Source organism: Myxine glutinosa, chromosome 13, assembly GCF_964187855.1.
Source record: "Myxine glutinosa chromosome 13, kmMyxGlut1.1, whole genome shotgun sequence".
NCBI classification, from domain to species: Eukaryota; Metazoa; Chordata; class Myxini; order Myxiniformes; family Myxinidae; genus Myxine; species Myxine glutinosa.
In genome coordinates this window covers 40,987,951-41,000,702 of record NC_136273.1, presented here as the reverse complement: position 1 = coordinate 41,000,702, position 12,752 = coordinate 40,987,951, and the positions used below count along the sequence as shown (strand labels likewise).

At 43.8% G+C, this 12,752-nt stretch overlaps 1 protein-coding gene across 2 annotated transcripts in view; it reads right to left on the bottom strand.

Annotated features, from left to right (window-relative positions):
* The window catches only part of LOC137438868 (synaptonemal complex protein 3-like), a 41,165-nt gene that overhangs the window by 21,142 nt on the left and 7,271 nt on the right, over nucleotides 1-12,752 (bottom strand). For both annotated transcript variants that reach the window (XM_068134307.2, XM_068134306.2), the window contains exons 2-5: nucleotides 8,294-8,426; nucleotides 8,115-8,214; nucleotides 1,846-1,880; nucleotides 1,642-1,759 (exon numbers count right to left, since the gene is read on the bottom strand). In XM_068134307.2, coding sequence (XP_067990408.1) covers nucleotides 1,642-1,759; nucleotides 1,846-1,880; nucleotides 8,115-8,214; nucleotides 8,294-8,414 — 374 coding nt within the window. In that variant the 5' untranslated portion in view covers nucleotides 8,415-8,426. The remainder of the gene's footprint in view (nucleotides 1-1,641; nucleotides 1,760-1,845; nucleotides 1,881-8,114; nucleotides 8,215-8,293; nucleotides 8,427-12,752) is intronic.

Here is a 12,752-nt window from a genome sequence, read left to right as displayed (position 1 = left end):
TAACCCAGATTTTTGCTTTGCATGCGCAGGGTAACTACTCTCTGAGTGAAAGACCCCTTGCAGTCTTAACTCTCTTCTTCTTTACTCATATGCTATGGCCCCTGTTTCTATCACTGTCCATACTGCTGATGAACTCTTCTGCACTTATTTTCTCTATACACTTCATCATCTTAAACATCTCTATCATGTCCCCTTGTAACCACATCCTTTCTAATGCATAAAGTCCTGTCTCCTCTAGCATGAAAACACAGATCCCTTCCCCCCTAAATGATTCCCACTCCTTCCTAAATGCAAAACGTTAACCCCTACACCATTCTTCCAGCCTTCCGCTGACATCTATTGCACTGCTCATAATTTATATTGCATTTCCTAATCTTGGGAGAATTCCAGAAAACGTTACATCACAGCCCTTGATGCTTTCAGTCACTTACCCAATATTCTGTACCTCTTTTTCAAATAGTTTTCAAAAAAATTGAAATCTTTTTCAAAAAGTAAACATTCCCTCCATCATTTGCTCCAAGGTGTACCACAACCAATGTCTTCCTGCCGTGAACCGATACGATGTCATGTAACCTTCCTTTCATGTCACCAACTCCTGCTACCTCAAAATCGCACACATCTCTATGTCTATGATCCTTCCTGCAGAATGAAGAATCAACATATTTAATAGTTTCATCACCAACAAAAACTGTCTCCCAAACCTCATTCCTACCTATCTCTATTGCTGCACAATCTCCACTGCCTGCCCTTGCTACTGCCTCACCTCTGCCTGCCTTCACTATCCCCCTCACCACTGCCTACACTCAATATCTCATAAGGTATTCGAAAGTTGATCAAATGGAGGGGGTAGCAAGGGCAGGCAGTGGTGAAAGGGATAGTGAGGGCAGGCGGTGGTGAGGCGGTAGCTAGCGCAGGCAGTGGTGAGGGGGATAGTGAGGGCAGGCAGTGGTGAGGGAGATAGTGAGGGCAGGCGGTGGTGAGGCGGTAGCTAGCGCAGGCAGTGGTGAGGGGGATAGTGAGGGCAGGCAGTGGTGAGGGAGATAGTGAGGGCAGGCAGCGGTGAGGGAGATAGTGAGGGCAGGCGGTGGTGAGGCGATAGCAAGGGCAGGCAGTGGTGAGGGGGTAGCCAGCGCAGGCAGTGGTGAGGGGGATAGCGAAGGCAGGCAGTGGTGAGGGGAGCCGCTTGTTGGGGGCGTCATTTAATTGAGAGCCATCCATGGTCCACCCATGATGCCAGTCAATATGTTGTGGTTGACTTGTCATAAGCATGTCCATAGCACCTCAAGCATCAAAACTTTAACCTGTCTCGGTGACGTAATGGTTAGAATGCCCGCTCTGCATCTGGGTGGTCAGTGGTTCGAACCATGACCAAGTCAAACTAAAGACTTTAAATGGTACTTGCTGCTTCCCTGCTCGAATCTCAGCATTTCCAATGGACATGGCACAGACAAACAGCCATAGGTTGGCAACCATTGCTCAGACTTGATGGTCTGTGTTGAAGTTCCTTGCAAGGAAATTCATAACTTAGGAATCCACAACATCTCTTCCTCATATTTTGATTCAAGGCAAAGGCAAATATTTCCAAGGCAAAGAAATGAAAGAATAGTAGAGATGTAAATGACAACTGTATGCAGTACAAACCTTTCTCCCTGTTGTGTTTTCCAGACCTGCTCAAATCGCTGACTGTTGTTCTTTACAGAGCTCCGAGTGAACTGCTCCATCCGCTTCCTCTTTGCCTGCAGAGCCTTGGTCACGTCCACTGCACCGGACAGTGATTGCATCTATATGTACAGTTATGTACAAAGCACATGCATGTAATCTACAAACGAGTATCACGGTACTTACCACCAAACTGTTCCAGCATCGTCTGCATGTTGTTTCTGTAAATGGAGAAGATAATTTCTATCTCATCAGATAAGAATCATCAGTTATAAGAGTTATAAGTTATAAGATAAGAATTTATAGTTCACTGAATCTCCATTTATAAAAATGCAAAACCAGAAATGCAGAAAACAAAGCACATAACCAAGAGTTTTTTTATTTTGCATTTTCAGCATTGCAGCTACAAGGTGACCATCATTTTATTCTCATGATGACTGTCATATGTCACAGTTTCCATGTGTGTTAAGATTATAATATATTCTGTTGAGGGGTGGGGAAACGGGCCTGCATCGAACGGGACAACCGGATAATCATTTTCCTCATCACCCGAGCAGAAATGGTACCAATAATAAGAATTTGTAACAGATGCTGATTTATTCTAGCTTACAATGGGCTGGCAGGGTGGCCTAGGCCGTAGAGGTACGCACACTCGCTTTAAGCTCTCGAACCTGGGTTCGATTCCTAACCCAGCTATAAACTGTAATGATGGTGTTTCACAGGCAGGGTGATTCACCAATGTGTGTGCAGTCTGTCTGTAGTTCATGACTATCTTTATCGTTCCTCTAAACAAGCCGTAAATGTGATCTTTTTGATATGGGTTGTTTTTTTTTCAGAATTATAATATTGTACAAGAACAACATTCCCTGTGGCAAGCACTGGGTGGAACACCTTAACGTCCAACTGCTATGGCACCGAATAGTGCTTCATCTGGTAAATCTCAAATTGGAGATCAGATGGAGGATGACCATAAAGTAGATGTACTCAATGATCATTCCCCATACCAAGTTGCTGAAGTATTTACGGGATGTTTCCCATTACTGATGATGGTTAGTAAGAGGTGACATCGAAGATAAAGTTTTTGGGATTCAGAACTTTGTTGATGAACATTCTCCTGGTCCAAATGAGTCCATATGAATGCAATTTAGAAGTCATTGCATTGATTTATAGTGCCTTTCAAAGCTGAAATATCCACAACAATGATATATTTGCATTTCGCTGTAAAACTTTAACAACCTTCAATTCCTCCGAAAGAGAGGCTATTTGCTACTGGCGGTTAACTTGCAAGCTGTGTACAGCCATGCACAGGAGCAGAGTGGCTTTCACCAGTTACACGAGCCTCGTGCCTTCGATACGGTCTGGCACCCCGCTCTGCTCACCAAACTCTCCTCCTATGGTATCCATAGAAATCTCCACGCTTGGCTTGCGGACTTCCTCTCCAGTCATAGTCAACGTGTGGCCCTGAATGTATTTCTCTCATCTCCCCTTCCTGTTCAGGCTGGAGTTTCCCAAGGCAGTGTTCTGGGCTCTGTGCTTTTTTTTGGTCTTCATCAATGATCTCTCTGACTCTCTTTAAAATCCTCTCTATCTCTTTGATGATGACGCCACTCTCTGCCGCTCAATTCCTCATCCCTCATATCGGCAGTCTGCAGCTTCCTCACTCTCTGCAGACCTGGACAAAATCACAGACTGGTCAAACAAGAGGAACATGTCTTCCAATCCTGACAAATCTCACACTCTTACGATGTCTCTCCGAAAAGACCGACTGGATAACCTTCCCATCTACTTTCTCAACAATCCTCTCCAATAAATTATGTCACTCAAGCTTTTGGGTCTCACTATCTGCCATGATCTTTCCTGGGAAAACCACATTTCAAAGCTGACCTCCAAAGCCAGTCGCCGACGTCCTTCCTTGGCACACCTGAGCTCCTCACCACATACAAGGCTTTCATCCGTAGCTCAATGGAATACTGCTCTCCACTCTGGGCTGGTGCTCCTGCCTCACACCTAACTCGGCTTCACGCTGTAGAAACCAAAGCTTTCAGAATCATTGGAATCTCCCGTGATGAAGCTAACTCTGAGGGCGTTTCACTCACTCACCGCAGGCAGGTTGGTGGTCTTTCTGTCTTCTACCGACTCCTCTCCGGCCTTGCTCCTCCAGCTCTGTCTGTGCTGTGTCCCCTAAATATTCCTACAGGTCGCACAAGATCTGCCAGCAACCCTCTTATGGTTAAATTCCCAAAACAAGACTCTCTGCCCACCTTCATTCTTTCATTCTTCTTTACTCCCGGCTCTGGAACAAACTCCCTCACTCTCTTCAATCCCACTCCTCCCTCCATGTCTTTAAAACAGCTGTTCACCACCATTTATTATCTTCCCCCATCGAAAACCTTGATCTTTTCTACCTCCGTTAATACACCCCAAATCCACATCATTCAATCCCCGACTTCATTCCTGAAATTCCTTGCAGTGTCAATTTGTTTTGTACCGTATACCCCTTCCCTCCCCCTCCCACCCTCCCCCCAAGCCCTCTCCCTTCGAACAGATCTCCCGATGTCCCTGTTCTCTGCTGTTGTGCTTGTGTGCTTCCCTCTCTCTCCCCATCTTGTCTACCCCTCCCTTTATTGTTTTACGTGTCCGTTTATTTCGTTTCCCGGTGTGTACCCTGGTTTAGAATAGGTACACCGTATCCCTGCGTGTCATTGGAGGCGACTAAGAGGGTTGGCGTCAGGAAGGGCATCCGGCCATAAAAACATTGCCTCAAAAAGAGAACCATGACAATTACAACTACATATGGGCAGGGTACAGCCCGAAGTGGAGATCGGTTTCTGAGGTTTGGGACATTGAATGTAGGGACAATGACAGGGAGATCAGGAGAAGTGGTGGAAGTATTGGTCAGAAGAAGAGTGGACATATGTTGTGTGCAAGAGACGAGATGGAAGGGAAGTGGTGTGAAAATGGTGAAGGGTAGGCAGGGACAGAAATACAAGTTTGTGGGGCAAGGGTGCCCGGAGGGCGTGAATGGTGTTGGTGTCCTGTTGTCTGAGGAGTTTATAGACAATGTGGTGAGTGTGAATAGAGTGAGTGATAGGTTGATGATGGTGAAAATGATGATTGGAAAGCTCTTGGTGAACGTCATCTCGGGATATGCTCCACAGGTTGGCCGGAGCGATGAAGAGAAGGACAAGTCCTGATGTGCGATAGAGAAGCTGATGGAAAACGTGAAAGATGAGGAAGTTGTTGTGGTAGGAGGAGACCTAAATGGACATGTGGGAAGGAGTATGGACGGTTTTGCGGGAGTTCATGGGGGTTATGGATATGGGGTGAGAAATGGAGAAGGTGAAAGGATTTTGGAGTTTGCTGATGGAGCTGATTTGTTGATTTGTAATACTCAGTTCCAGAAAGAGGATAATAAGCTTGTTACATACACGTCAGGTGGGTCGACGACAACCGTTGACTACCTGATGGTGTGTAGGCAAGATAGGGGGCACCTCCGGGACACAAAGGTGATCCCGGGGGAGGAGGCTGTTTCACAGCACCACTTGGTTGTCTGCGACATAAGGGTGAAAGGTGCGAGGAGAGCTCGGCGGGTGAAGTACCCACCGAGAATGAAGGTGTGGAGGTTGAAAGAGGTGACAGTAAGGGAGGCATTAAAAGAGAGGCTGAGTAGGGTAGAGGATGATGTGGTTGAGCTTGAAAGTGGTTGGATGTCAATGAAAGCTAGTCTGTTGGGAGCCGTTGGTGAGGTATGTGGATGGACAAAAGGAACACCGAGGCACTCGGAAACATGGTGGTGGGATGATGAAGTTGGAAAGAGGATTGACGAGAAGAGGAAGAAGTTCAAGGAGTGGCAGAAGGCGAAGGGTACGCGAGCAGAAAAAGCAGAGCATGAAAGTTATAAGGCAGCCAAGAAGGCTGCAAAGCAAGACGTAGCAAAGGCGCAGGAGGCATGTAGGAAAATGTTCGGAGAACGCTTAGATTCGGAAGAGGGTCAGAGAGCAGTACTCAGGATTGCAAAGCAGATAGCGAAAGAGAGGTGTGATGTGATGGGGGTGAGTTGCTTGAAGGATGAAGTGGGACAAATCATTGTGGTCCAGATGGAATTAAAGGAAGATGGAAAAGATATATGGAAATGCTGTTGAATACAGAAAATGAATGGGATGGCAACATCGAGAGTAACCCAGTTTTAGGACCGGCAGAGAAGATAACTGAGAAGGAAGTTGAGGAAGCGATAAAAGCAATGAAAAGTAGAAAAGTGGGAGGGCCGACGGGAGTTGTGGGATATATGTTGAAGGCAGCAGGAAGTTGGGGTGTGAAGAGAATGACAGAGATCTGTAATCTGGTGGTGAAAGAAGGCCGCATTCCAGTGGCTTGGGAACTGAGTACCCTCGTCCCACTATACAAGGGGAAAGGTGACCCTCTTGAGTGTGGCTCGTACCGAGCGATAAAGTTATTGGAGCATGGAATGAAGGTATTGGAAAGGGTGTTGGAGAGGAGGATAAGGAAGAAGGTGAAGATCGACGAAATGCAGTTTGGATTTATGCCAGGAGGAGGAACGACAGACGCGCTCTTTATTGTGAGGCAGTTGCAGGAGAAGTACATGGAGAAGAGGAAGAAGTTGTTTGTTGGGTTTGTTGATCTAGAATTCTAGAGAAAGCATTCGATAGGGTTCCACGCGAAGTAGTGACATGGGCATTGAGGAAGTTAGGAGTGGAGGAATGGTTGATCAGAGTAGTGATGACAATTTACAAAAGAGCGCGCACAGCTGTAAGGACGAAGGATGGGAACAGTGGTGAGTTTGAGGTGAAGGTGGGAGTGCATCAGGGGTCGGTACTAAGTCCACTACTATTTGTAGCTGTGATGGAGGTGCTGGCTCAGAACGTAAAGGAGGGTTTACCGTGGGAGTTGTTGTATGCAGATGATCTGGTGTTGATTGCGGAAAGTATGGATGGACTGAAGGAAAAGGTGAACAAGTGGAAGGAATGTATGGAGACAAAAGGTCTGAAGGTGAATATCGGAAAGACGAAGGTGATGGCAAGTGGTAAAGCATGTGGTGAGGTGGAAAGAACTGGGAAGTGGCCATGTGCTGTGTGTCCAGGAAGGGTGTCGGAGTGAACTCCATTCAATGTACAATGTGCGCTGAGTGGGTTCATCAAAAATGTAGTGGTCTGAGAGGGTCATTAACCAGTGTGGCAGCTACATTCAAATGTAAGGTGTGCACAGAGGGAGCTGCAGATGGAGGAAATGTTGAGTTGGATCTTGGAGACGGCGTGAAGCTGGAAGGTGTGAAAACATTTTGCTACCTCGGAGACATGCTGAATGGAGAAGGTGGATCAGACTCGGCAACGGTTGCTTGAGTGAGATGTGCATGGAAGAAGTTTCGGGAACTCAGTGGCGTGCTGATGAGGAGGGGAGTGTCGTTGAAGCTGAAGGGAAAGGTGTATGCAGCATATGTGAGAAGTGTTATGATTTATGGGAGCGAGACATGGGTCATGAATGTAGAGCAGCAACGAAGGCTGGAAAGGGTGGAAATGCGAATGGTTCGGTGGATGTGCGGAGTATCGTTGAGAGAGAGGAAGACAAATGATGAATTGCGAAAAATGATGGGAATAGAGCCTGTGATTGATGCTGTGAAGAGGAACAGGTTGAGATGGTTTGGTCATGTGTTGAGGAAGGATGAAAGTGACTGGTTGAAAAGAGTGATGGAAATGAATGTAGAAGGAAGTAGAGGATGGGGAAGACCGAGAAAGACTTGGCTAAAGATGGTGGAAGAAGAAATGCGGGCAAGGGGGTTAACAAGGAGAGATGCAGAAAATAGGGCAAAATGGAGAAGATTGTCATGGGGACCGCAAGGCTAACCCCCGCTCAAATAGTGTCAGGGAAAATGGCCTTAAAATGCATGTTGTTGTTGTGTCCGTTTATGTTTTTTGTGTTTTATGTGCTAATATGTTTGATGTGCTAGCTCTTAAATGAGCCTCGATCTTGTATACAAAAAAAAAAAAAAAAGCCCCCTGGATGGACGTTAAACAGGTGTCCCGTCTGCCAGCATTATTTGGTGGAAATTAAAGATACACTTCGTGAAGAGTGGGTGAGCTATCTCCGGCATCCTGAAAAAAAAAAAATACAAATTCCTGTTCGAACTACTTTGTCAAACGTCAGGCCTGGCCAGCCGGTTCATAAAAGTCTTAGACCAAAAACTTACCCCAGGCCAACCCCAAAATAATGTGGGACTAATTGCGGCCATTAAATAAACAAGATGTTTCTAGCTTGCGATGCAACAACCTTGTTTTACCTCCTCTCTCTCTCTCTCTCTCTGGTCATCTAACAACTCATCTTCATGACCCAATGCTTGGCTAGACAATCACACAGAAACAAGAAATTCATAACTTCCCTTTTTAACAGGAACAAAGCACAGCAGGAAAAGAAATCCAAAAATAAAACGGTACGCCACTCACCCATAGTTTGTATCGATCCCAGCCTCCTCTACTGGTCCAGCATTCCCAAGGGAAGTTTGGGCTCTTTGCTTTCCTTGCTTTGGTCCAGTGGGAGTTTCGTCTGCACAGGTGGTGGGAATGTCAAAAATAGCTCCTCATATGTTCCCTAAAGGTACAAGTGCTCATTGGTGTGGGCTCACCACAATTCAGATCTTCAAGAAACATGTCGTCTTGATCCGAAGGTATTTCGCTCTGTGGAGAATCCTCCTGCATTTTCCTCTTTGTTGCCTTCTTGCCATCTTTGCTCAATTTTGGAGGCATTCTACTTCAGATCTTTAAATATCACATCAGTATAATAAATGTCAGAATTATACATAAAGTGCTTTTAAAATTAGAACAATTTATATTCTTATTCCAATCTATCTTGCTTCCTCCCTGAAGATCAGAGGTGAACAGTTTTTGTTTATTATTGACAATCCAAGAGCAAAGTAGGGAGAGTTATCACATAATAAACTAGAACGGCACTCAGTAGAGAGCATACCTCCGCCTGGTTGACCATATCACTCAATGGTGAAGAATCGCTTAATAAATTCTAGCCTGATCCGGATCTGGATCTTCTCCAAAATTTAATCGATGCTTCCTTGTCACATACACAACCTGTGCAACAAGTTTCGTTCAAATCCATCCATAACTTTTTGAGATATCCTGCTATGTATCGTTTTTGGCCCCATCTCCAAATGGTGAAGAATCACTTAAAGAAGACCAAAAGTCTAACAGCGGCGTAGCCAGGCTTGTAAAATATTATAAACCACAAACACATATGTTTAGCTTTTTAAACAGTCGCTAATACTGTTTATAACGTTAAACAAAAAAATTTGGAGGAATCCCGACATCCATGAGGTCAGTTTTACTTACAGAACTGAGCGAAGATCTACTGTAATCTATATACCCCACAAGGGTTGGAGATGTGCTCATTTACCAAGCAGCTAGCAAGCGCTTGCCAAGCCAGCCGTTGCTTAAGGGTTTTGAATGGAGTGTTTGCTCGAATGCTGAAACCACTTGGCGATCTCTCCACAAGAAACTTGGTAAATGAACACACACCCAATGTTCTTGAGACCCGACCATAGATCGACTGTAATCTACATACCCCAAAGAGGAATGACCCTTCCTGCCCCTCCCGGAATAAGCGGGTGTACTAGTAAATAAAATGTTGGTCGATGGAGTCAGCCGCCGTAATGACATCATAAACGTAATGACGTAAGAGACACAAAACTGCCGCTACTTTAATATGTAGAAGATGATATTGTAGCGGTTACCTTATTCGCATGTCGCGGTTAACTTATTCGCACGTGGCGGTTACCTTATTTGCATGTAGCGGTTACCTTATTTGGTCATAATCCACGTGCACGGGCCTGTGGGGCTTTTGGTTGTGTGGACGTGACGCACGCGCGGTGGTTGGAGCCACGCCCTCCGAAGAGGGTTTTTGGCTTTATAAAAGCTGTACGAGTTCCGTTCGCGAGAGTGTGCAGGAGATTTCTGTACGAATAAACGAGCTTCGAACCCTACGAAATGGCCTCGTCTTCTCGCCTTCCGCAACTCCTAAAATATATTTAACTTCCAGTAAGTTTGCAGTCACGACGAAGGGATTAATGTTACGATTAGATTTACTATAATATTAACGTTACATTATCATTATTTCAAATATGATATTGCTGTTAAAAAACCGAGACGAATTCCTTACTTTTATTCTCCGTGAATACTGTGGTTATTAATATTAGTGCCGAACACTGCTCATCATCGATTCATGAACCATACACCGCTTCAATCCATTAACTTTGTATTCATGACATTGGGATTCAAGTGTTATGGTTATATTTACTATATTATTATGATTATTATTACGAAAACGATACTACTGAAACAATACACTACTGTATTAAGAAACCTGGGCTTAATTTGTCCGAAGATGAGGCAACGCCTAAGGCCTATACATACCGTATTGTTGGAAGAGACGTAAGGCCGATGCTTTCGATATTTGATGGTCATTTTAACAATCGGTTTGTTTGTGTTTCACACTGAATGAAAAACGTAAAGGTAGAGCATGGCGATTGTGATATATGACAAGTTTGACGATATGTTTGGCCTGAACGGCATATAAATCAAAATGGCGGTGTGTGGAGAGTCAACTGCCGTACCGCCGTAATGACTTCAACCTGGCATGTGACCAGAGATCCTCAGCTCTGATTGATATATGTTTGAAGGGACATGCATACATACATTCATACAGTGGCGTAGTGATGGGGGTGGGGGGGAGGGGGGCAAAGGGGGCGACCGCACCAGGCGCGCAGTGAATGCAGCGCCAAATGACCGTCAAAAAAACGTTTTCATGCTCCATTTGATTGTACTAGGGCATTGCCCGTACTATATCTATATCTAAAATTATATCCCCCCCCCTCTATTTACATGAAATGGTTTGGTCCAAAGCGAACGGCTTGCGAGTACGGTGACAATCCCCCCCCTCTATTTACATGCAATGGTTTGGTCCAAAGCGAACGGCTTCCGGAGTTTGGTAAAGAAATCGCCATCGCGTGCACAAACGCGCAGGAAAGCGAATGAATCGCAAATTCGGTTTTATTAGTTTTAAAACATAGTTTAACGCCAACATAGTTTGCAAACGTGAAATAAATGAATACGCTGTCAAATGTGCCATCCGAGGCAGAGTGTGTCCGCCACGTTCGGCACACGCGATCGTTCGCTGCTCTCTGATTGGTTGAATCGTTTTTTGGACATAGCTCGGTAAGTAATTGTCCGATTAATATGAAACCTTGAAAAGGCACATCCTCGGGTCCCCAGCAATATACCTGGCAAGTTAAAAGTATATCGGACCCGTGGTTGTCGAGAAACAGCGGTCACAGACAAACAAACGTACAGACGTACAAACGTACAGAGATTACTGGAATTATAGATAGATTGTATATAAATTATAATATACTGTAACAAACTCGTGAGATCACGAAAAGCAACTTTCAGAACCACGTGTTACAGTTTAAACTCCGTGCTACATGTCAATGTCTCATGTCGATGTTTACAAACTCTTTACATCCGGATTCACTTTTTTCGTAATTCCTATTTCTATCTCCTCTCACAGATGTCCGTGAAGTTAGCAACCTTTACCCTTTACCCTTTACCAGATTCAAACTTAGGGTTGTACCATGACAAAAATGGGGATGTTGTGGATAACTTTGTACAAAAGGCGAATGCGAAAATAGGGTAAATTATGGATTATGGTAATCCGATAATGGTTCGAATCCAGTAACGGACTGAATCGGTTAAAATAAAATCGAATCCGGTCAACGTTTGAATCGGTTAATGGTTCGAATCCGGTGAACGTTTGAATCGGTTAAAATAAAATCGAATCCGGTAAACATTTGAATCGGTTAATGGTACGAATCCGGTAAACGTTTGAATCGGTTAATGGTTCGAATCTGGCAAACGTTTGAATCGGTTAAAATAAAATCGAATCCGGTAAACGTTTGAATCGGTTAATGGTTCGAATCCGGTAAACGTTTGAATCGATTAATGGTTCGAATCCGGCAAACGTTTGAATCGGTTAAAATAAAATCGAATCCGGTCAACATTTGAATCGGTTAATGGTTCGAATCCGGTAAACATTTGAATCGGTTAAAATAAAATCGAATCCGGTAAACGTTTGAATCGGTTAATGGTTCGAATCCGGTAAACATTTAAATCAGTTAAAATAAAATCGAATCCGGTCAACGTTTGAATCGGTTAATGGTTCGAATCCGGTAAACGTTTGAATCAGTTAAAATAAAATCGAATCCGGTCAACGTTTGAATCGGTTAATGGTTCGAATCCGGTAAACATTTGAATCGGTTGAAATAAAATCGAATCCGGTAAACATTTGAATCGCTTAATGGTTCGAATCCGGTAAACATTTGAATTGGTTAATGGTTCGAATCCGGTAAACATTTGAATCAGTTAAAATAAAATCGAATCCGGTAAACATTTGAATCGGTAAAAATAAAATAAAATCCGGTAAACATTTGAATCAGTTAATGGTTCGAATCCGGTAAACGATTGAATCGGTTAATGGTTCGAATCCGGTAAACATTTGAATCGGTTAAAATAAAATCGAATCCGGTAAACATTTGAATCGGTTAAAATAAAATCGAATCCGGTAAACATTTGAATCGGTTAAAATAAAATCGAATCCAGTGCAGATTTGATTCGGTCAAAATAAAATCGAATCCGGTGAACGTTTGAATCGGTTAAAATAAAATCGAATCCGGTAAAGATTTGAATCGGTTAAAATAAAATCGAATCCGGTAAACATTTGAATCGGTTAAAATAAAATCGAATCCGGTAAACGTTTGAATCGGTTAAAATAAAATCGAATCCGGTAAAGATTTGAATCGGTTAAAATAAAATCGAATCCGGTAAACATTTGAATTGGTTAAAATAAAATCGAATCCGGTAAACATTTGAATCGGTCAAAATAAAATCGAAGCCGGTAAACATTTGAATCGGTCAAAATAAAATCGAATCCGGTAAACATTTGAATCGGTCAAAATAAAATCGAATCCGGTAAACATTTGAATCGGTTAAAATAAAATCGAATCCGGTAAACATTTGAATCGG